General features: G+C 44.0%; 1 protein-coding gene across 4 annotated transcripts in view; it reads right to left on the minus strand.

Moving 5' to 3' along the window:
• Nucleotides 1–23424, minus strand: part of AHDC1 (AT-hook DNA binding motif containing 1) — a 253172-nt gene that overhangs the window by 36169 nt on the left and 193579 nt on the right. For 3 of the 4 annotated variants that reach the window (XR_016271917.1, XR_016271918.1, XM_089479531.1), the window contains one exon: nucleotides 20623–20791. The exons of the other annotated variant lie outside the window; for it this stretch is intronic. Coding sequence is in view for 1 of the 3 variants with exons in the window: in XM_089479531.1 (XP_089335657.1) it covers nucleotides 20623–20791 (169 nt within the window). In the remaining 2 variants the exon portion in view is untranslated. The remainder of the gene's footprint in view (nucleotides 1–20622; nucleotides 20792–23424) is intronic. 4 annotated transcript variants of the gene reach the window in all.

Below are 23424 nucleotides of genomic sequence, written 5' to 3' on the forward strand. Positions count from 1 at the left end.
AGAAATGTTTAGAGAACTTAAATGAGGAGGAACAAAGAGGATTCTTACCTAATTGGCACATGAGGGAGAATACGAAGATTGTCATTGACATTTTAGAGTATTATGAATAACACTGCAACAAAAAGTTGGGTCTTTTCTTTTTGGACTTTGAAAAAGCGTTTGACTCAGTAAATTGGTTGGTTTTATTGGAATTATTAAAGAAAATTAATGTCGGGAATAATTTTATAAATTGGATGAGTAAGATTTATCAGAATCAAAAGGCCCAAATAAGAATCAATGGAGAGAAGACAAATTCCCTTCTCCTTTTGTTTCGTGTCTTTTAGATTGTAAGCCTGAGAGCAGGGAACCGTCTGACTAAAAGATTGTACGTACAGCGCTGTGTAAATTTACAGTGCGTTATAAATAAAGGTTAATAATAATAATAATAATAATAATAATAATAATAATAATAATAATAATTTAATCAGGATTCAGGGAGGAACAAGACAGGGAAGTCCACTTTCCCCCTCTTGTTTTTATTAAACATGGAACTCCTCATAAAAGACATAAAAATGGACTCTAGTTTAAGAGGCACTACGATTAAAAAACATAACTACAAAATTAGAGCTTTTGCGGATGATGCAATAATTATAATGGAAGACCAGATGGAGGTTATAGAGGGAATTTTGAGGAAACTAGAAAACTTTGGTTCTGTAAAGGGTTGTAAAATTAATAAGAATAAATCAGCTATTCGGACTAAAAATATAAAAGAAAAAGAAGAAAAGGAATTAGAAATAAAATCAGGTATAAAAATTGAGAAAAAAATTAAATATTTGGGAATAGAAATTATCAAAAAACCAGCAGATTTATTTGTAAATAAGTACAAAACTCTATGGAGTAAAATAAAGAAGGACATGATTAATTGGAATAAGCTGAACTTGGCCTTAATGGGAAGGATAGCTACAATTAAAATGACCATCTTACCAAAGATCCTCTTCTTATTCCAAATGATATCAATTATAACATTGGACAAAATAATTAAAGAATTGAATAAAGACCTCTCTCATTTTATTTGGAGAGGAAGAAAACCAAGAATTAAGCTAAAATTACTACAGGATTTGCATGAAAGAGGAGGTCTCAATTTACCAAATTTAAAATTATATTTTGACTCACGTTGTCTATTATGGACAAAAGAATGGGTTAAGTTAAAAATGATAGCCTGCTTGAGCTAGAGGGAGGTGGATTAAGGTATGGATGGCATGCATATTTAGCCTACGAGAAAGATAAGAAAAATAAAGCCTCACTGTATAAGGAAAGCCCTGATTAGAGTGTGGAATAAATATAAAAGAAGAAGAATACCCAAAAGAGAGGGCTGGATATCCCCTCATGAAGCATTTTATGGAAAAGAAATGGTCAGAGAAACAAAATGATATAGATACAAGGACATCTTAGAAAAAAGGAATGGCAAAATAGAATTAAAAACAAGAGAGAATCTGAGTATAGAGGGATGGAACATAAATTCGTTCATATATAGACAATTTTTCAAAAGATATGTAATGGATTATAAGACATTCGGATTTGAATTAGAAGAAGGAAAATCTGATTTAGGGAAAATTTTAGTAGGAAAGAAAAATAAACCAATTGGGAAACTATACAGGGTCCTTTTAAAATATGAAATGGAAGATGAAAGTGTTAAGGAACAAATGATTAAATGGGCTAAGAATATTGGCCACACCATCCAAATGTCCCAATGGGAAAAAGTATGGAAAGACAATATTAAATTCACAGTCTCTCAGAGTATACGAGAAAACTTTTATAAAGAGATAAGAGGTTTAAGATAGTAAGGGAAGGACAGAATAAAGGAGAGGGAAGAAAGAGGTAAAGAGATGAAAATGAAAGGTGTTGGGAAAGGTTAAGTCATGTATTTGTTTATGTTTTGTTGTTAACTTGGTGTCTGTTTGTCATTGTCTGGTATGAGTTTGATATGTCTATAAAGTATGATTTTATTTTTATAGGTAATGTATGGTTTGTACGATGTATTATATCTATATCTATATATTGGTGTTACTTTATATTTTTAATACAAAAAAATAATAAAGAAAAGAAAAGAAAACGCGTGCTGTGCCTGTTATCTTGCCTGAATATATGGGGAGCTAGGTTTACAGCAAGTGCAAGTTGATCTTCCTGTTGGTGCATCAGCTTCAGGCCCATATAGCTCCACTTCCACGTATTACGGACAATGAAGCTTTGCAGGAGATAGCAAAGCAGACTCTCCTGGAGTCTGGAGATGCATGATCAATTCCAACCCGTCCCTTTGAATAAGTGATTATGAGACACAGGAAGAGGGCCTGTGGCAATGTGAACTTCTGTGTGGTGTCTGTCTTCAGAGAGCATGGAGGAAACTTTAGAGGGTTATGTGGATGGAACGGCTTTTGCCAGCAATTGGTTGGTTGTGATCCAGGATGTAACAGAGAAGCTGATAAAACTCATCAAGCCCACTGATTTCTCCCTGTTACGTGTGACAGTGCCAAATACAATCTTCAACATATTGCAAGGGACGATGGGGCTCTGGGTAGAAATTCAAAAGACTTTGTGGCATAGGTTGTTACTGCATCACTCTCTTCAGTTGAAGGACATGGTCCAGCAACAAAGAGAAGAATATTAGAAGTGAACAACTGGCTCTACAGCTGGTGCCATCAGGATGGGTTAAGCTTCTTGGGCTACAGTCTGCACTTTCATGAAGGAAGATTCCTTACAAAGATGGGTTGTACCTCTTAGTAGTTGGTAAGAATGTCTTTGATAGGAGTCTCACAAAAATAGTCAGGAGGGCTTTCAACTGAGTAATGTGAGTGTAGAGGTATACCAGAGGGCAGTGGAACACCTCTGAGTATTCCTTGCCTGAGAAAACCCTAAGAAATCCAAGGGGTTGCCATAGGTCGATAGACGGGATGAAGTCACACATACATATATATGCATGTTTAGCTAGGAGAAGATTGAGAGAGGGGTGATAGGATAGACATCTTTAGTTGTCTGAAGATGTCATATAGAAGATGGACCAAGCTTGTTTTCAGCTGCTCCAGAATCCAAGCTAACTGATTCAAATTAGAAAATATCTCAGCTAAAGATTAGGATCAACTTGCTGACTGTAAGTGCTGTTTGAAAGTGGAACACAGTACCTTGGAGTGAGGTCTTTAAATAGAGGGTTGATGGTCATCTTTCAGGAATATTTCAGTTGTATATTCCTGCATGGCAGGGGATTAGACTATATAGTCTTTTTTTGTCCCCTTGCACTCTATAATTCTATGACCCTGGGTAGTATTCTCCCACACCCTGATCTTTTTTAATATAGTACAAGAAGAAAAGAGCTATGCACATCTTGAACTTACTAGAGAAAAGGTGGGATATAAATGTAAGAAACCATCAGAGAGACTGGTCAAATTCAAGTTAACTCCCACATCTATTGTTCAGAGTTTAATTAAATTGCAATGGGTAAGGGAGAGGATGGCATTTTTCCAGTGGCTAACATTGACCAATATGGTTGCAACATTTCTTCTTTTATATCCTACAGCCAGAATGTGTAAATAAAACATATCTCCTCCCTTGCCTTTTCATGTGTTCCCTTTTAAAACGTAGCACTGGTTCATTCATTTTTTTATATGACTATACCTCATCTTAATTCCCCTCATAAACAGTTTTTAAAATTTGCCACTTCCACTACTGCTGGAAAATGTGCATGAAAAAGAAGTGTAGATAAAACTATGGCAACTAGCAATATGTGCCTTCTACACCTGGCTTCCCCCTATGAGTCTAAATTTACCATGCTGGAAATTTGTAGAATGAATTCTGCAGAAGTTACTTCTAGAAGAGACGTATTTGTATTGAATATGGTAAAGATGCTCTCAAGTACCCCTGATGTTGTAATAGCTGTACCCTCGTCCTAAATAAAGAACTTGTGTGTTCCTCCACAATCCCCATTCGTTTCTGCAGAACTTTTAAAGCTTACAAAGCTTTTGGTGCACCGTATGCTTTGCACAAAATGTTTAAATCTTTGCATATAAATGTATTTTTTTTCTTCTCTGGCAGATTGAACTAGATTCCTACACCTTCACAAAAAATTCCACCTTCCCACATCTTTACAATTTAATCTACAGATATACATGCCAAATGTGAACACTAATTGGTTATTAGTTTTATACCTTCCTGACGTTTTTTGGCAAACAACTTGCCTTTTTGTTGAAAGTACTACTTGTTTTGTTAATGCCATCAAAACTTTGTTCAGAATATATTTGAAAATGTGTGTATTTCTACAATAACAATGTTTAGGGAGTGGTGAGAATATGGATTAATGCTGTTACAGGCACTGGCCAATCAGAGCTGCATGCAGGCTGCTTTTGCTGCTAAGTGGCAGAACTGGTTTCACAGAGATGGAGAAATTGTGTTTTGTTTAAAACACCTTCAGAGCAATCACGCTGCTCAAGTAATTCATCTTGATGCACCCTGTGTTTAAAGGCAACTAGCCCTGTGTGTGCCCTTGTAAAATGATTTAACCCTGTTCTCCAAATGCAGGCAGTTTCCCTGAAAACCTCATTGAGTGAAATGAGGAATATTTCAGCTTTCATTTTTAACAAGATGTGTTTCTAGTCCAGACACCCAACTGGTGGGTCACGATCCTACCAGACTGGAAATCATGCACAGTTCCCCAGGAACCTCATTTAATGAGTTCAGGTATTTATACTTGACTGTGTGCATCACACTACTAACAACGTATATTTTAACTCCTCATCTTTGTGTGATTCTATCAATTCTATTATTTCTTAAGAACTGAAAAGGACAAAAACACGTGGGAAAAATGAACCAGTCCTGTGTGTTGCAGGGACTTTTTGCTGGATTGTCGACAGCAGTATCCAGGGTGGACACAGTGTCCAGTTATTCTGGTGGTGGTGTGGAAGAAGCCTCTCAGCCACAGAGGGTGATAGAAATCACCCAATAATACTCTTTTTAGGGACTCTCTTAGAGCTTGTTCTTAGAGGAGCTTATTGTCAGGGAATCCAGGTCTTAAACCTGCAACCCAAACTCAGTCATGTACAGAGTCAGGAAAGAAGTTCTCAATATCACATCTTGTGTTGCTCCGAACCTGGAAGCTATTCATTAAAATGTATAAAGTTCTTTGCTCAATAATGAACTTATAACCATGTTACAAGATGGTTGTAAAGCAACAAGGAATCAACTTTGCTCCATTTTTAATGTAACTGTAATTTTAAAGTTACCTATTCAGCTACTTTTGAGAAATAGAGAAATAGTTTGTTGTTGCTGTGTGCCTTCAAGTCATTTCTGACATATGGTGGTCCTAAGGAAAACCTATGACAAGGTTTTCTTGGCAAGATCAATTCAGAGGGGAATTGCCATGACCTTCTGCTGAAGCTGAGAGAATGTGACTTGCTCAAGGTCACCCAGTAGGTTTCCATGGCTGATCACAAATTTGAACCCTGGTAACTTTTCAAGCTTTGCAAGAGGTGGAGAATACCAGGATTCCAGTTTGGTTAGACCTGGCCTGTTAGTTTGCCTGATGAATTCTAGCTCCAGAGCTCAGCAATTGTAGGCTGACCATTCCAGCTATAGATTCAGAGAGACATGCTGGTGCAGCCCACTAGTACAACCCATTTGTGACACTTCTCACTGATACTGTGATTCAGTGTGGCAGCATACAGCTCAGGAGGTGGGCTGTGCCAATTGAAAAGCACAACTGAGACCATCTGAGAGAAACAAAGAAGCAGTAGTCAGACTCTCCCAGTGGCATCTGGCTCTGGGTCACCAACCAGCACGACTATGTCCACCAGAAGGAGAAGAAGCAGAAGCCCTTGCATTGGACTTAAAACCAGTGTTGTGATCTAAACGTACTATGGCACTCGCTATGCTTTCTAACCAAGAATCTAGTGCTTAAGTCTGTTTTCCTGCCTCCTCTCTCCAAATATCTTTTCCTTTTCTATCTTTTTGGATTCTAAGCCCATGACCAGGAACCTTCTCGATGCTGATATCTGTAAACTGCTTAGAAAGGTGTATCATCATCGTCAAGAAGAAGAAGAAGAGTAAGGTTAAAATATGGTAAACAACAACAGTAGTCTAAAGAAACCTTGTATGCCAGGAGTTCTTGGGGCCTTTATCTTAGCTCCCTGCAAGAGAGTTGGGTGATCTAGAATAAGAATGTCAAACATTACAGCCTCAGTATGCAAAGGGATTTTGTAGCACTTGTGAAACTAACTGAAAGAAGTTGGTACCATAAGCCTTTGTAGGCTTCAGTCTGCTTCCAGATGTATGGGGTGGAATGAAGAGTGGACCATCCATTCTCCTCATGAATCTGAGGAAGTAGACTGAAATCTATGAAAGCTTATGCTACAGCATCTTTCTTTCAGAAAGTCTGAAAGGTGCTACAAAATCCCTTTGCATGCTGATTTCCCAGACTAACATGGCTATGTCTTTGAATATCACCAGCCTCAGTTACAGATGCCCTGATTGGAAAACTTGCCCCCCCCCCCCCCCCCACACACACACTCTTGTAACTTTCTGGGTGCTAAAAGAGCTGCTTGCATTCCTCTCCTCATTCTTCCCAGCCCCAACAGCCACGACCCCTTTCAAGCCCTTTCCCCTTCTGTGCCTCTCAAGAAACTCTGGCTTCCCTCAAATTACAGCTGCTCATTTGTTCACTCCCCAGCATCTCAGTTGACTCCCTGACTGACCCTTCCACCGCTTGGGCCACCTGGCTTCTGCCTTTGCATTCTTTTAACATCCAGGACTCAACTTACTTACCCTCCCCTACTTCCTTCAAAGCCTGCAGTTCCCATGATGCAAAGTGCATGCCCCAAAGCAATACTGGGAATAAGAAGTCCCATTTGCTGCCCTAACATAAATGCTGTCCTTGGTACTGCCCAAGGTAATCAGGGTAGCTAACTTTGGCCTTCCAGATGTTGTTGGACTGCACCTACCATCAGTTTTAACTACTATAGCCAATACTGAAGTATACTGGGAGTTGGCAGTGGAACAACTTCTGAAAAGCTACCCTTCATCTCCTCAAAGGTATCCTCCCCAATTTTAGCAATTTCCAGATGTGTTGGACTACAGCTTTCACTATACATCATGGGAGTTGCACTTCAACACATCTGGACAGTGACGGGTTGGGGAAAGCTAACCTGGGATTATTTCATGGGAAAAGGTGAGCCTTGTAAGCACACCTGATTAAAAAAATGCATTGTGAAACTTGAGATCTCAGCATGTCCACAAAAGTTTGCTTTCCAAAAAGAAAAGGCAACATGTGTTAGACACACCAACGTAAAGAAGTTTAACAAGTAAAGATTCAATAAATTCATGGAGGAAAAATATAGTAACCACACAAGATAAGGATGGAACCTTCAACTACACCTGATGGATCGCTCCATCAGAATTAGGGGAGCACAAAGCACTGCGCCAGGAAAAATTTCATGGGAAATGCAACTAACATAAAGCATTATATGGGAGGTTCTGCTTTCCCAGCTGTGAAGATGTCAGTCCCCATGCTGGTCACTGCTAGTTTGTACAGAAAACCAGTATCAACTTGGATAACACTAAGGTAACTGCCCCAGTAGCTTTGATTCAAAAGTCAAATTCCCAACAGAGCCTGACTTATGCGACACATACACTGGAAAGGGAAAATCATCTGAAATACAGGGAAAATGCAGGATCACATCAGGATCACAATAGAACAAGCAGGTGAACTTAGACCCATGATTCTTACACAAGCAACAGCTATGACCCAAAGTAAAGTGAAGCAACATCTCCTGTCATGGGCGCATGGGAATGCTTACTCAAAAGCACTCTTATCTTTACAGCAAGTGTGGGCAACCTACAGCCCTCTTCCTAATTTTATGTGACCTTGGGTCTAATTTCAGAAGCCCTCTGCAAACAACCAGTTCAAGACTCTAGCAAAAGTTAACTGTCCCTCCTCTGGAAGAAAAAGAGTGGGAAGGAGAGAGATTGTAGCACTTTTTCCTTTGCCCTCCACCCATGATGACTTGACACTGGCATGCAGTCCTCCCACCCTTAATTTACACCAGACAGAAAGCAGCCCTGGACAGAAAAGAGAAAAAGAATTTTTATTATACCTTTACATTCACCATCCATGCTTATAGAAGCATACAATGCCCTTGTTACAACAGATTCACGGACTAGTCTGTTTCTGAACACAATTCAAAGTGCTCATTATGACCTAAAAAGTTTTATACAACTTGGGTCCAGGCTATCAAACAGACTGTATTCTCCCATACAAGGCTCTTCTCTAGGTTCTGTCACCCACAAATGCACATTTAGTGAGTATGCAAGAGAGGGTTTTCTCATCTGCTACTCTGAAGCTGTTGCATTCTCTTGCAAAAAAAGTTTGTTGGTCAGGGCCCTAATATCCTGCTGGTGGGCTTCCTATTCAGGGAGGCTTTTAGTACCTGACTGACTGCTAAGCACAGAGCCTTTAATGGGTGATGCTGTACTTTAAATTATTGTATTTTCTAATTATTGAGCTTTTAAAATGGTTTTAGTTAACTCTGAATATTGTAACTGGTTTAATTTTGTTTTAAAATCTTTTTTATTTGTATCTGTTTTTAATGATGCTATCATCTGATTTGGCTCCCTATTCAGGGAGAAAAGTAGAATATAGATCAAATCAAACATGCAGTGTTTTACAACTAAAGCTGGCATACTAAGCTGTAAAACTACAAAGTTTGCTCGTTCAAACCTCAGTGCAATGGATGGACAAAGTTCAATAAATCACTATTTTCCCTGCCTCCCCATACCTTACTCACCTCTAATATGGCTTAATTCTTCTTTCTCAGCCTAGTCTACCTAGGGTTGCAGAGCCATTGTGAAGATGAAATAGAGTGGGTGAGAGGATTAATACACTGGTCAGGCAGCATTCCTTGGGGGAAGAAAGTCAGAAGGGGGGGCATTCCTTTGCAGGGAGGCTTCAAAGATGGCTTTGGTTGTGCATTTCATAAAAATATAATTTCCTCTGAACAAACCTTGCCAAGAAAATTCCATGATATGTTTGCCTTAGGGTTGTCACAAGTCAGAAGCGACTTGAAGGAACACAACGCAAATATTATTATTATTATTGTTCTTATACACTCCTTAAAATCAGGACTTCTCATGCAAAGACTGGATCTAAGGTATAGCCTAAACCGAACACCCATGCTGGACTTTCCTTTCTATGAGCTGAGCTGGATAAGGGAAGAGAAATACTTGCAAAAAGGAAGCCACCATGTCAGATGTTGGTGTTCCCTGAACGGACTGTGTCACCCGGACTGTGCCTTACTCACTATTGCTGCTATATGGACCAATGGAGGATCAGCACAGATGCCATTATGAATAAGTGCCTCCAAACACTGAAAGAAATTGCTGTGTGGACATGCATGAAGTCTAGTGAGAAACAACCCCAGGCTAGCCGTCTGCATGTAAAGGAGACCAAGGGGATCCTGGGGCTGAGAAAGAAGCAAAGGGAGAAGAGTAGGGCCTTCCGCTTGACAACAGAGTGGGAAAAGAATGTTCCTCTTTTTCTGCTTGCTGAAAAGTGGAAAAATTACTTGTTAGACTACACCTTACACAGTTCCTCAGATAACATGGCCACTAGATGGGGAACATGCTGGCTGAGACATTCTGGAAATTATAATTAAATAAAAAAATCAATTTCCAAAAGGTTCCAAAATACATCATTGTATGTCACCACTACAGTTTTGTGTGCTGCTTGAAATGCAAGAAAAGTCGTATGTTATTGCTTTAGACACACAGATTACCTACTAGCCATGTAGGAACTGACACAAAGATATGACAACAGAAAAGATAGCAAGAAGGATCAAAAGCAGGGTTGGGGATACCTCAAAATTTGCAGAAGTACCAAAAGAAATCTTTTTGGGGAAAGGGGTGAGAGAAATGAGGGTGTAAATCTTCACTGATTTCATTCTTGAACATGAGCATTAAAAATACAAAAAAAAAAGTTTCCCCTCTACTTAGGAAAGTTATGAGTTTTCTGCTAGTTTTCTCTCTGCAAAGTTTTTAAAAAGGGGTTTTTCTTCTGAATTTTCAATGATTTTTCATGTTTTGGTACTTTCTTGTAAATATTCTGGAGATTTTTTTTAATGCAAAAGCCAATGTTTTGTGTGGGAAAAGATGTTTTGTTATTGTTGTTGCTGACAGGAGGAGTTTGATTTAGCAATAATATGCTGGCATAGCATGTGGCATGGAAAGCATTCCCCACATCTTAAGATGTTATGAGAGTGTGAGAATTAAATGGACACTTAACTCTTTACCCATTAAATTCATGGAGGCTTTAGAAAACTTTGGCTCGATTGTGCCCTGAGCTTTTGAAAACAAACCTGCACTGTAATGCTAGGCAGAGGGCAACTGGAAATATTTATTTAAATGAAAGAAGATGAATCTCTTGAGGGAAATTAAATACAATTTAGGTTCTCCATCCAAAGGGTCTGCGGGGTCTATTTGCAACAAATTCTATATGGAACCTCAAGAGTGCAAAGTCTGAAAGAAAATCCACAGCTAAGCTCTTTTGTGGTTGTTGTGTGCCTTCAAATCATTTTGGACTTATGGCAACCCTAAAGTAAGCCTATCATGGGGTTTTCTTGGCAAGAGTTGTTCAGAGGGGGGTTTGCCTTTGCCGTCCTCTGAGGCTGAGAGAGTGTGACTTGCCCAAGGCCACTCAGTGGGTTTCCATGACTGACCAGGGATTCAAACGCTGTCTCCAGAATCGTAGTCCAGCATTCAAACCACTACAGCATTGGCTATCTTTTGTTGTTGTTGCTGTGTGCCGTAAGTCACCTGCTCACACGCAACTTTATCATTACTGTTGTTGTTGCGTGCCTTCAAGTTGTTTCCAACTTTTGATGACCCTAAGGCGAACCTATCATGGGGTTTTCTTGTCAGATTTTTTCAGAAGGGGGGGGGGTTGCCATTGTCATCCTCTGAGGCTGAGAGAGTGTGGCTTGCCCAAGGTCACCCAGTGGGTATCCATGGCTGAGCCAGAATTTGAATCTGGTCCCTGGTTCACTATTACTGCAATGTTATTTAAAAGTTTACACCACACCTACAGGATCACCTCCTCCAATATAACCCACCCCATACACTCAGGTCCTTTGGCTGATATTTAATCCAGTCAGCCAGCAGATGATGACTGTCAACCAGAGGATTTTTTTTCTTCTGCTGCCCCTAGACTGTGGAATGACCTGCACTGAAGACTAATCTCTTCTGGCAGGCCCATCCAGATGATTTTTAGAATCATAGAGTTGGAAGAGACCCCAAGGGCCATCCAGTCCAACCCCCTGCCATGCAGGAAGTCTCAATCAAAGCATACCCGACAGATGGCCATCCAGCCTCTGTTTAAAGACCTCCAAAGAGGGAGACTCCACCACACTCCACAATGAATTTTAAATGTGGATTGTTTTTATACGGATGTGTCCTATTTGTTCTTTTAAACTAATGTATGTTTTAACTGATGTTTAACGGATGCCTATTTGTTGGTCTCTTGTTCTCCACCTTGATACATAGGGAGAGGCGGGTAAGAAATTATGATGGTGGTGGCGATGATGATGATGATGATGATGATGATGATGATGATGATGATAGAACCAGAGCTTAGAAAAAACTGTTTTGGGACTAGTATTAGTTGGGGGGTGCCTGGGAGACATAATCCAAAAGAAACTGTTCTAAGGTCTGATACAGAAATAGGCAAAACCAGATTAAGATCAGAAGGGTTTGGTTTGGTCTTAAACAGCCAGGCTCCTTCCAGTGCCTTCACCCTCACCCCCATCCCAACCCTAAACACATTTCGCATGTTGTTTCAAAAGAGCTCCATCCCCCCCAACTCCACCTTGGCACGGAAAGCTTTCCATTGCAGGTTCCCGCCAGCTCGGTGCAGCCGCTCTCCCTCTTGCTCAGCCCAAGGAGGGATCCACGCCACAGAAAGCCATGGCAGGAAGTGACCTCACTTCTTTGGCAAGCTCTGCTGCGTTGCACCTACAGGAGCCATCTGTGCAATTCGGGAGGCTCCCCTCTTCCCCCGCTTGGCCATCACCAGCCTTTGCAAGGACCATTACTCTGCTCTCCTAGATCACAGAATCATAGAGTTGGAAGAGAGCACAAGGACCAACCAATCCAACCCCCTGCCACGCAGGAACACAGATGTCGACTTGGATGCTTTCAAGGAAGCTGCTTTTGGTTCATTTTTTAGATTTTTCAGGCCCTTCTTTTCCTTTCCCCCCTCCCTGCTCCTAGTCTGCTTCCTGACTTCCTGAGACTGTCCAGCAAGGCTAAGAAGGAAAAGATCCAGTGTCTGCCGCAGACCTGGCTTTTCTCCTGACTTTCCCTACACTCCCACCCTGTTCCTGTGAGAACACTGTTCCCTCATCCTCTCCCCCATTGCAGTTTCCAGGCAACTTTGGCCAGATGCGGAGTGAGAAGGGTCAGAAAGCAGCCGTGCACAGCAGGGATCCACAGAGCTCTGGAGAGCAGCAGGGAGGAAGGGGAATTAGAGGAACCAAGACCGTTTCATCTTCTCTCTCTCTCTCTCTCTCTCCTTTCCCGTATTCTCTCCTTTCTGTCAAATGGGGTTAAAGGCAACAGGATGCAACTGCTGGCTCTTTGGTGAGCCAAGGCTAGGGCATTTTGCACAATGCAAGCAATAGATTCTAGCAAGCATTTAGAATCCTCAATGCCTTTGTTTGCTTTCATAAAATGTAAGTTTCCAGTCCTTGAACCAAACAAGATAAAGGAAGGAGTTTGAGCTTGAACCAGACAAGATAAACGAAGGAGTCTACTCTGGAGACCAGGGTTTGATTCCCTACTCTGTCTTGAAATCCATGTGACCTTGGGCAAGTCACATGCTCTCAGCCTCAGGAGAAGGTAAAGGCAAACCTCCTCTGAATAAGCCTTGCCAAGAGAATCCCATGCCTTACAGTTGCCATAAATCGGAAATGACTTGAAGGCACACAACAACAACAGCTACAGTACATCAAGCTGAAGCCAGGCCAGAAGAGAGCCAGGACTTCTAGAGGGCATGGCATAGGAATACTGAGTCCTCAGTTAGCAAAAGAATAATTTATACAACTGAACAATATGAATATGCACTCATGCACATAGACACACTTGTTCAGATCATTAAATCATGCTTTTTTCACTGCGTACTTTCAATCATGGTACGGAGCGTTTATTCCCTTCCTCTGCCCCACACACTATAAGAACAACACACAATGTGCCTTATTGCTTGGGATCAGCATTGAGAAAGCTTTCAGTTGACTACAAGCTTCAAAATCTAGCTCATCCTTCCAATAAGCTCAAGTGCCCCCTTCCCTGAATGGTATCTTTACAATTGCCCTGGAATGCAATTTAATTTAAGAGACAGTAATTGACTCAAAGTCACCAAGGAAGTTTTATGGTTAAGTAGTGATTTGAATTGGCGTCCCACCCAACCCAATCTCTATCCAGGGATGGGAATCATGCAGCCTGCGTGCAGTCTTGGGTGTGCTAATGTGTAACAAGCCCCCTGCCACTCCATCCTGAAAATATTATACCTCCAAAGTGTGATTTTTCAGCTGAACGCCCCCCCCCATCCCCACTACTAAAAACTACTTCAAATAATTTAAAATTTTGCTCTCACATCAAAACAAGAAACAAACAGTCCAAAAGGTGTCTAGGAGTGATAGGATAGCACATCTGGTCACTCCGAATAGCTGTGTTGTGTGAGCCTCTAGAGCTCCAGAAGAGAAAGGGGGGAAGTTGGATGATATAGCCTTCTGAGTATGCCCACCTTGCTATAATCCATTACACCAAAACACTACTTTTCAAAATGTTTCAGGCTGTTTAGGAATTGGAAACACTAGTGTTTGTTCCTAGAACTTGGCAAGCCTAAGTTTGTTGGACAACAATCCCCAAATCCCATCAGTCAGCATGCCCACTACTACCTATGCTGGCTGAGGGATTCTTGGAGTTGTAGATCAAAAAAGTAAGTTTTCTGAGCTTGGGTGATTTATTTTGAGCCCAAGAAGGAGGAGAACTGGGGGGATTCTAAAAGAAATGGGAAAGAGGTGTGTGTGTGTGTGCGCGCGCACTGCTTTTTCTGAAGTTCTTTAAAACATACATTTTCAAAACAAATACAGACTATTTAAAAGGCAGCTTCCACAAAAGACAATTCAGCCCTTTTTTGGCAAAAAAAGGGGGGCAATGGGGAATAGGAAATTTGACAACAGCCTTGGGAAGCCACACACAACCAATCCCTGCCCTAAGGTGATGGACATGATCCTCAAAAACATCTTGTACAGAAACAAACTGGTTCTAAGGATTGCAGGATGGGGGAGTACATGTCACACAATGCACCCAGGTCTGTCCTCCAGTAGAGAGGACTGGTAAGTGCATGGTTGAGGAGTGCCCGCTATTGCCCCCTTGCATTTGACCTCTGAGGAAGTTTCTTCATTCTGTCACACAGTAGGATCAGCTCAGATTGCAGGCTGTGTTAGTTGAAACCAGATTTCCCACATACTGGTCTGGGTCTTCCTGCCCACCCACACTGATGTGAACTGTTAGGAACATGAAACACCTTCCTATCCCAGAAAGGGAAAGATGGAGATATATGGGACACCTGGTGATACAGTGGTTAAATGGAATGTGGTACTTACCTGATATATGTCCCTTCCCAACAGAGAAGGTCAGAGCATCCTTAACATTGGGTAGCTCCACCTCTTAGGCTCCTGGTAGGCAGGGAGAGAGAAACAAAAACCAGGGGCCTGGCCCCACCTCTGTGGGCGGAGTGACCCTTAGTAACCTCAGTCAATGATCAGCCAAGAACCACTTAGGCCTCTTTTAGGAAATTAGCTGTATAGAAACTGAACAACCAGTGAGACTGAATAGGCTCTGGCCAGAACTGATAGGTGATTATCATTTTTTAAAAACTAAAGCAGAAGAAAAAACACCTGATTATTGGCCGTGAGTGCCAGCAGGAAAAACAGGGTGGGGAGGATGCTCGGACCCTCTCTACTGGAAATGAACCTATAGCAGGTAAGTACCAATGTACCATTTCCCAGCAGAAAAGGAGCCGAGCCTCTGTAACACTGGGATTTACCAAAGCATCCCCCCCCAATTAGGGAGGGCCTGCTGGCCCAGAGGACAAGTCAGGGACAATTTGCTGGAGAACCCTGCGGGCCAAAGGCAGCCTCAGCTGACTGAAAGATGTCAAGTTTATAGTGTCTGATGAATGTGAAAGGAGACTTCCACATGGCCACTCTACAAATTTTGGCCAAGGGTGCATTGGTAGACAGCGCTGCTGATGTAGCCACACTTCTGGTGGAGTGAGCGGGGATGCCCTCAGGTGGGACCAGGTCTAGGGCTCTATAGCAGGCAACGATGCACTCTCTAATCCATCTCAAGAGTGTAGAAACCGAAACCTTTTTACCCTTGGACCTCGGTTGAAAGGAGATGAACAGGGCTTCTGTCTTCCTGAAAGCAGTAGTTCTTTAGAGGTAGATTTTTATGGCTCTGTGCACATCCAGAGTGTGCTAGATCCTTTCTAAGTTTTTAGATGGGCAGAAGGAGGTCAAGACAATGTTCTGAGAAGAATGGAAGACCGAATTCACCTTGGGGATGAAGCAGAACAGAGTCTGGTCTGATACCACACAGTTCTTTTCTCACAGACAGGGCCCCAATCTCGGAGACGCGGTGGGCCGACGTTATAGCTGTAAGGATCAGCGTTTTGAAGGTGAGGAATTTGAGAGACTCCTCTCTCAGTGGCTCAAAGGGTTGTATCATCAAGGCCTTTAGGATCTTGTGGAGGTCCCATGAAGGGAATCGATGCCTTGTCGGAGGTGCCCTGTTGGACACTCCCTTGAGCAAATATGAGGATGTTGGGATATCCGGGCAGCCTCCTTGTGAAGCAGAATAGATGTAATTGCAGCAACCTGTCTCTTGACCATGTTAGGGCAGAGGCCCTGGTCGAAGCCGTCTTGGAGGAACTGGAGAAGCGTGGAGACTGTGATCCGAACGAAGTCCCTCTTTTTTCGCTTACACCATCTCTTGAAGGCTTTGAAGGTGTAGTTGTAGATCTTGACGGTCGATGGCCATCTAGACGCCAGGATGGACTCGATCACCTGAGAAGAGTAGTCATAACTAGTCAACATGAGCCACTCAATCTCCAGGTGTGAAGCTGAAGCCAATCTGGATGGTGAACTTGGCCTTGAGACAGGAGGTCTGGTCTGGTCAGGAGAGGTAGACTGTGGGATGACAGGCTGAGGATCTCTGAGAACCAAGGGCGTCTGGGCCATGCTGGGGCCACTAGGATGACCTCCGCTCTGGTCTTCCGAATCTTAGACAATAGTTTTGTCAGCAGCGGAACCAGTGGGAAGGCATACAGGAGGCCCGCTGGCCAGTGGCAGTCCAGGGCGTCCAAGTCTTCCAATCCCTCTGTCTGAAACCTCAAAAACAACCTGGGGGTCTTGGCATTGATGGGGGAGGCAAAAAGGTCTATGATCAGACGACCGAACGTTGCCACAATGGTCTGTAAAACTCCTGGATGAAGACTCCATTCTCCATGATCTATGTCAGTCCAACCAAGCCAATCTGCTTTGGAGTTTAGTTGTCCCTGCTGATATTTGGCTTCTAAGGATAGTAGATTGTCCTCCACCCAGGTCAGGAGTGTCTGGGCCTCGTCCATCAGAGACTGAGATCTTGTCCCTCCTTGACGGTTGACATGGGCCTTGGCAGTAATATTCTCTGTCCTTATCAGGACAGGCTTGTGAAAGACTAGCTGTTTGAAAGATAGGAGAGCCAGACGAATGGCTCGGAGCACTAGCCAGTTGATGCTGTGGGTCTGTTCTTCCAGGTTCCACCGCCCCTGGGCCAAGTGTGACCAGCAGAAGGCTCCCCAACTTCGAAGACTGGCGTCTGTGGTGATCTGGACCTTGTGTGTCCCCCAAGTGGGTTGACCTCTCAGAACTGACCGAGAGGTCCACCAATGGAGGGACCAGCGTACATTGCTGGGAACCAGAATCTTTTTGGTGTTTTTGAGGGCAATGGCTCGTTGGTGAGGAGGGAGGAGCCATTGCAGGGGCCTGGCATGGAACTTGGTCCAGGGCAGGCAATCGATGGCTGCATTCATCAGGCCCTGTAGATGTGCTAGTAGCTGTAGACTGACCCATGATGATCGAAAGACCTTTTCGACAGTTGATCCAAGAAGCCGTGGTCCTCCAACGATCTGAGAATCTTGTTGGTGTCGAGGATTGCCTGCTGCTTGGAGGGCGACCTGATCAGGAGATCATCCAAGTAAGGGTGGACGTGAATGTGATGTGACCTCCAATGAGCAACCAGGGCCACCATTACCTTGGTAAAAACCCTGGGAGCTGATGAGAGACCATCAAAGGGCAGCACTCTGTATTGGAAGTGAACTCTGCCATATCTGAACCAGAGAAAACGACGGGACGATGGATGAATAAGAATATGCAAATAAGCATCTTGAAGATCCAGAGAAAACAGGAAGTCTCTGGGTTGAAGGCTGTCTAGGGTGGTCTTCAGTGTTTCCATCCTGAATTTTTTCTTGTGGATGAAGCAGTTTACTCCTCTTAGGTTTAGGATGGCTCTCCATGACCCGTTTCTTTTGGGTACCAGGAAGAAAGTCGAGTGGCACCCCTGTCCTCTCTGGTCGTTTGGAACAGGCTCGATGGCTCAGATGGTAAGCAGACGGTTGATTGCTTCCAGCAGGAGGCGATGCTTTTCGGGATCGTTTGATTTGGGAGACGACATGAAGATGTCGCAAGGTGTGTGATGAAATTCTATCTTGTAGCCTTGGCGAATGGTGTCCAGGACCCACCTCTCTGAGGTGGATCCTTGTAGCCTGCCCCCTACTGGAAGGGCACCATCATTGTTGTTGGTTTTTTCGGGATGGCTTGGAGCCTCCTCCGTCCTTGGTGGGGAAGGAGGACCGGTTTTGTTTAGGGAACTTGGAATCTCCCCAGCGAGGTTTGTTGGACCTGGACTCCCTGGTTCGAAAGGAGTTGGGAGCTAGAGTTAGAGGGAAAGTAAGAGTGAGAGGAACGAAAAGAAGAGCGGTTTTTAAATTGCCTCTTATCATCTTTCTTTTGCTGAAGGTAAAGCCTTCTTTTTATCTTTACCTTCGACTAATACAGGATCTAAGGATTCTCCAAATAACGTAGAGCCCAGGAAGGGGGTGAATGCTAAATTTTGTTTGGTCTTAAGAGTCTACATTCCAATTTTTAAGCCAGAACTGACATCTGACAGCCACGATCGCTGCTTGGGCCCTAGTGCTCTGCTGAATTGCCGACTGATGCAAAGGCGGACACCTTGGTGATCTTATTGATCGTTGTCTGACCTTGGTATCTGCATTAGGAAGAAGGTCAAGGAGGTCTCGAGATCATTGAAAATTGGCACGCATTACCACGGAGACAGTAGTTGCCACCCTAATGGCTATGGACATGGCTTTGTGAGCTTTTTTGAGAGCCCCTTCAACCCTCCTGTCTTGTGGGTTTCTGAGAGTGTCCTCTCCGTCTCTGCTAAAGACAGTGGATGAGACTAGGGCTTACACCGGAGCATCAACCAGCGGCATTTTTAGCTTATCCATGACGGTTGGCTGAAGAATATAGTGTTTGTGAGTAACACTGTGATTGGGCCTACTGGTGGCTGGTCTATTCCACTTGACCCTTATAATCGGCATGATGTTAGAGGGGCAGGAAATCTCTTAGACAGAGGGCGCTGTAATTGGAAAAAGATCCTCACTGACTTTGGGAAGGTCGGATTCCAGCGGTGGCAAGCTAGAGGGTAAGCTAATGCCCAAGGTCTTGGTAGGTTTTTTGATTAGTGGGACATAATCTTCTGGTTTGAACAGGCGAGAGGTCATGGGTGTTTGTTTGTTGTCGTCTCCCTCATCGTAAGTCAGCTCACCCTTTTCAGACTCAGAGTCCGAAGCCTCTAGGGACTCCTCAGAGGCCTCTTCTTCATAGGAATGGAAGGAGTGGGGACGCTTGTGCTTAGCAGAGGCCCTAGTGTATCTAGCCCTTTTTGGTGGGGGGTGGTAAGTGTTCCAAATCGGGATCTGAGCATGAAGCTTCGTCATCATCTGCTTTGGACTCAGCTGAGGTCTGTGTAGTTGTTAGTCTGGAGGGTCTAAGCAACCCATGGACCCATCGCTATATGTCCTGACTCTGGAGGGCGCCCCTTGGTTGTCGGATCTCTTGGAGCCCACCCCCCTCAGAGACTGACTGGTGGCCTGAGAGGAACTCTGGAAAGGGTCGCTGCCAGGAGGTTGGGTGACACTATGACCCACGATGGGTGGGAAGACATCCCTTGATGGCGGCCCCCATCTGAATCCATGTGTCCAAAATGACACACATCCGGGTTGGACCCAAGATGACGGCCCCCATCATGGGCCATGCAGTCAATATGGTCACTCGCAGGAGGCTCCGGGGCGAAGCTGTTTTGAAGTGTCGGGGTGGACATGGTCCCTCCCGTGGGGCTGAAGAAGCCGCGGTTTGGGTCCGCCGTCCACAGGGCTCCCCAATCCGAGTCGTGGTCACCGGGAGGGGTCGCAGTTTGGCCGCTGGCCCGAGTGGGTTCCTGCGGGGGAAGGGATCCCAGCCACATCAATAAGGGAGGGCCCCTGGGGTAGAAACCACCACCCCCCAAACCAGCATGCAGGGTCCAAGAGGGCGCGATCTGATGATGGCCGGTGCTTCCTGGGCAAGGAAGGACCTAAGCCACCGCGCCATTTCTGGTGGGGGGGTTTACTCATGTCCTCCCCCGCAGCGTAATCGGTCATTGTTGGTGTAGGCTCTCCCTGGTCTGACCCTGCCCGGATCACTAGGGAGGCCCTGGCCTGAGCAGCGGAAGGGAGGGGAAACCCCTCCGTTGGCTGTGGCCGTGCTTCCACCACTCGGTCTGGTGATGAGGCCTCAGGGCATGCAGATGGCAAAGCCGGAGCTGGCCTGGGCTGGGTGGAAGTGAGCTCCCCTAGAAATCTGGCCTCCTCGTCGCTAGCCATGGCTCCCAGAGTAGGGACAAAGGGGAGGCAGAGGGGGAAGGGAAAAGAAAAAAAGGGATCTTTTTTGAGAGAGAGAGAGAGCAAAGGGAAGAAAGAGAAAGAGAGAGAAGGAGAAGCCAGGCGAGTCAAGGGAGATGAAGACAAACAAGGAAAATTCCAAAAAGCTCAGAGAGCACAGAGAATGTATCCTAACAGGTGCAAGGCAGGAAGAAGACTGAGGTTACTAGGGGTCGTTCTGCCCATAGAGGCGGGGCCAGGCCCCTGGTTTTTGTTTCTCCCTCTCTGCTTACCGGGAGCCTAAGAGGCGGAGCTACCCAATGTTAAGGAGGCTCGGCTCCTTCTCTGCTGAGAAATGCTGATACTGCAACTGCAAGGTTGTGAGTTTGATGCCAGGGCTCCAAGGCTGACTCAGCCTTCCATCCTTTCATAGATCAGTAAAATGAGCACCCAGATTGTTCGTACTAATTGGCTTACAGATTGTAAACCATTGGAGAGTGCTGAGTTCAGTATGTAGCAGTATAGAAATGTAAATGCCATTGCTATATATACTGACCATTCCCTCATCCATTTCCTGCTCCCATCCTTACCTGGGCCGCCCGTGTTTGCAATGAAGGTTCACCCTGAAGTTCCTCTCACTGCCATCCACCTCACTGTTGGGCTGCCGTAGCCCCGGACCTTGGCTGCGCGGAAACCATTCAGCTGTCAGGTTGGCCCCGTTTTCCAATCCAACAGGCTGGCAGGCAATGGAGCTCCCATCTGTTAAATGGAAGCACACAGAGCTAGGCATGTAAAGGAGGGACAGAGGAAGCAGAAGAAGGAAAAGAAGACAACAACAAGAAGAGATTTAAGAACCCTGTTCTTCCCCCCTCCCCAATCTCATTTCAAAGGGCAGTGGTCTGCAACAGGTCTGCAAAGAGCCTATCGGTGCCTTGACTATTTGGTTGGGGCAGGAGCTGCATGTGGGGCAGCAGTGGATGGAATACATTTGGTGCAGATGGCAGAATTTTGTACAGGCATACTTTTCACCCTCTAGTTTTTGCAAGCCTGTGGTAAGCTAATGCTGCCTTTGTTTCCTTGTAAAGATAGTTGGTGGGGTACAGTGTGTGTCTGTGTGTCTGTGTAATATGGTATTGTGATGTCCAGGAGGGCATTTTGATGAACTGTCCTTTGCATCATCATCGTTTAAGAAACCCCATTATGTTCATAGGTCACCTTGGGTTTCATTCCAAATTGGGTTTATTCATGCAGATGTGGAGAGCCAGCTTGGCATAATGGTTGGAGTGTTCGACTATGGCTTTTGAGACCAGGGTTCGATTCCCACCTCAGCCATGAAACCCACTAGATGATCTCATTTCAAAGGGCAGTGGTCCGCAACAGGTGTGCAAAGAGCCCATCAGTCACATGTTCTCAGCCTCTGGGGAAGACAATGACAAACCCCTCTAAACACATCCTGCCAAGAAAACTCTATGATAGGATCGTCTTAGAGTCTCACCATAAGACAGAAATGACTTGAAAGCACACAACAACAACAACAACAACAACAACATGAAAACTAACACATGTATTCTCTCTCCCTCCTCCTACACACACTCTCTCCAACACTTAAATCAATCTGCACATGAGATGCAACCAAAGAACAAGGGTTTGACAATTCCCATTCAAGGAACCACACAACACTCAGAGACTTCAGTTTGTAAAACAACAAGAATACAACTCTGCCTCACCCCAGAGGAAATACACTGTGGGGTCAGATGCCTGCGCAGCCCTGATAAACTAGACAGACAAAATATCCGTGCATCCCTTTGCATGCCAGGTCTGGCTGTCACTGGAGATATCTGCCTCATCTCCAGCCTAGGCTCTCCTGGCCTTTCCCCCTCATCTGGCTCCGCTCTACTCCTTCCTTCTCTTTTTGTCCATCTCATCATAGCTCTGCAGGGGGATCAGCCAAACTATATTAGCCACAGTCATTCTGCTGTCTCAAGCGGTGTTACTGAATGTATGTGTGAGAGAGAGAGAGAGAAAGAAAAAGGGGTATACACACTGCTTGTAAGTTATACTAGCAAAACCAGAGAATCACAAAGGGATCTTATGAGATCATCTGGTCCAATTCCCAGTTCCATATAGGCTCTGCAATGCAGGATAGGGCAAAGCCTTCCTAACAGATGGTTGATCTGCCTCTGCTTAGTTGCGTCCTGTGAAGGCAAGCCCATCATCTCTCAAGATGAAAGCACGAAGCTATGCATCTTTCATTCTATGCCTGGTACATGTGTGTTGTTTTGCAGGCATATATTTGTGCATCTATTTATGAAACAACCTATAAAGCTCTATCACATTGAGGATCACTACCCAGACAGTCAAGCCAAGAAATGCCAAAAAAACCAAACAAAAATTGCAAATACACAATTGATCTAAATCCATTCTTTCATTTCTCTCAAAAGTTTTGTTGTTGTTGGGTGCCTTCAAATTGTTTCAACCTATGAAAATTCTAAGGCAAACCTATCACAGGGTGTTATTGGCAAGCTTTGTTCAGAGGGGGTTTGCCATTCTCATCCTCTGAGGCTGAGAGAGTGAGACTTGCCCAAGAGTTTCTACAGCTCAATAGGGATTGGAACCCTTGTCTCCCAGATTTCTAGTCCAACATTCACCACACTGGTTCATAAATCAAGTATCAAATCAAGACACAGTATTCTGGTAAGAAAATTTATATGTAAAGAAAAGATGATGGTTCCTGTATGAAGTAGCAATATTAAATACAGCGAGCCCTTGGTGCCTGCTGGGGTTGGTTCCAGGACCTCCCATGGATAACAAAATTTGTGGAAGTCCCATTAAATACAATGAAGTAGTAAAATAATGCCCCTTATATAAAATGGCAAAAATCAAGGTTTGCTTTTGGAATTTATGTTTTAAAAAATATTTTCTTTCTTTCTTTCGTTCTTTCTTTCTTTCTTTCTCTTTCAAGCCATGGGTGGTTGAATTCATGGATAAAAAAAAATCTATAGAGTGTATTTGTCACATAGACTTTTGTGTGCATTGTTCCAGCTATTCCTGCTTACATATGTTCCATATAGTCTTTAGTTATATTGTTAATGCAGCACAGTGCTTTCCAATATATATGTCCCCAGATGTTGTTGGACTACAGCTCCCAGAATGTCTAACTACTGGTCGTGCTGGTTGAAGTTTTTGGGATTTGAAGTTTGACAACATCCGGGGACCCAAGGAATAGGTTTAGCACAAGTCAGTGGGTGGCAAATAGGGGAGTCAAAGGTTCAAATGTCAGCTAGGCTGTGAACTCTCTAGAAGCCAGAGACTGTGCTCATGCAGAAGAATTAACCAAAATGCTGCTTTATAAGGAATTAGCTCCTTGCTTATGCACTTGCTTCCTCTTCCTA

The sequence above is a fragment of the Sceloporus occidentalis genome, unplaced genomic scaffold (assembly GCF_023333645.1).
Source record: "Sceloporus occidentalis isolate IW3139 unplaced genomic scaffold, rSceOcc1.0.p SCAF_13, whole genome shotgun sequence".
NCBI lineage: Eukaryota > Metazoa > Chordata > Lepidosauria > Squamata > Phrynosomatidae > Sceloporus > Sceloporus occidentalis.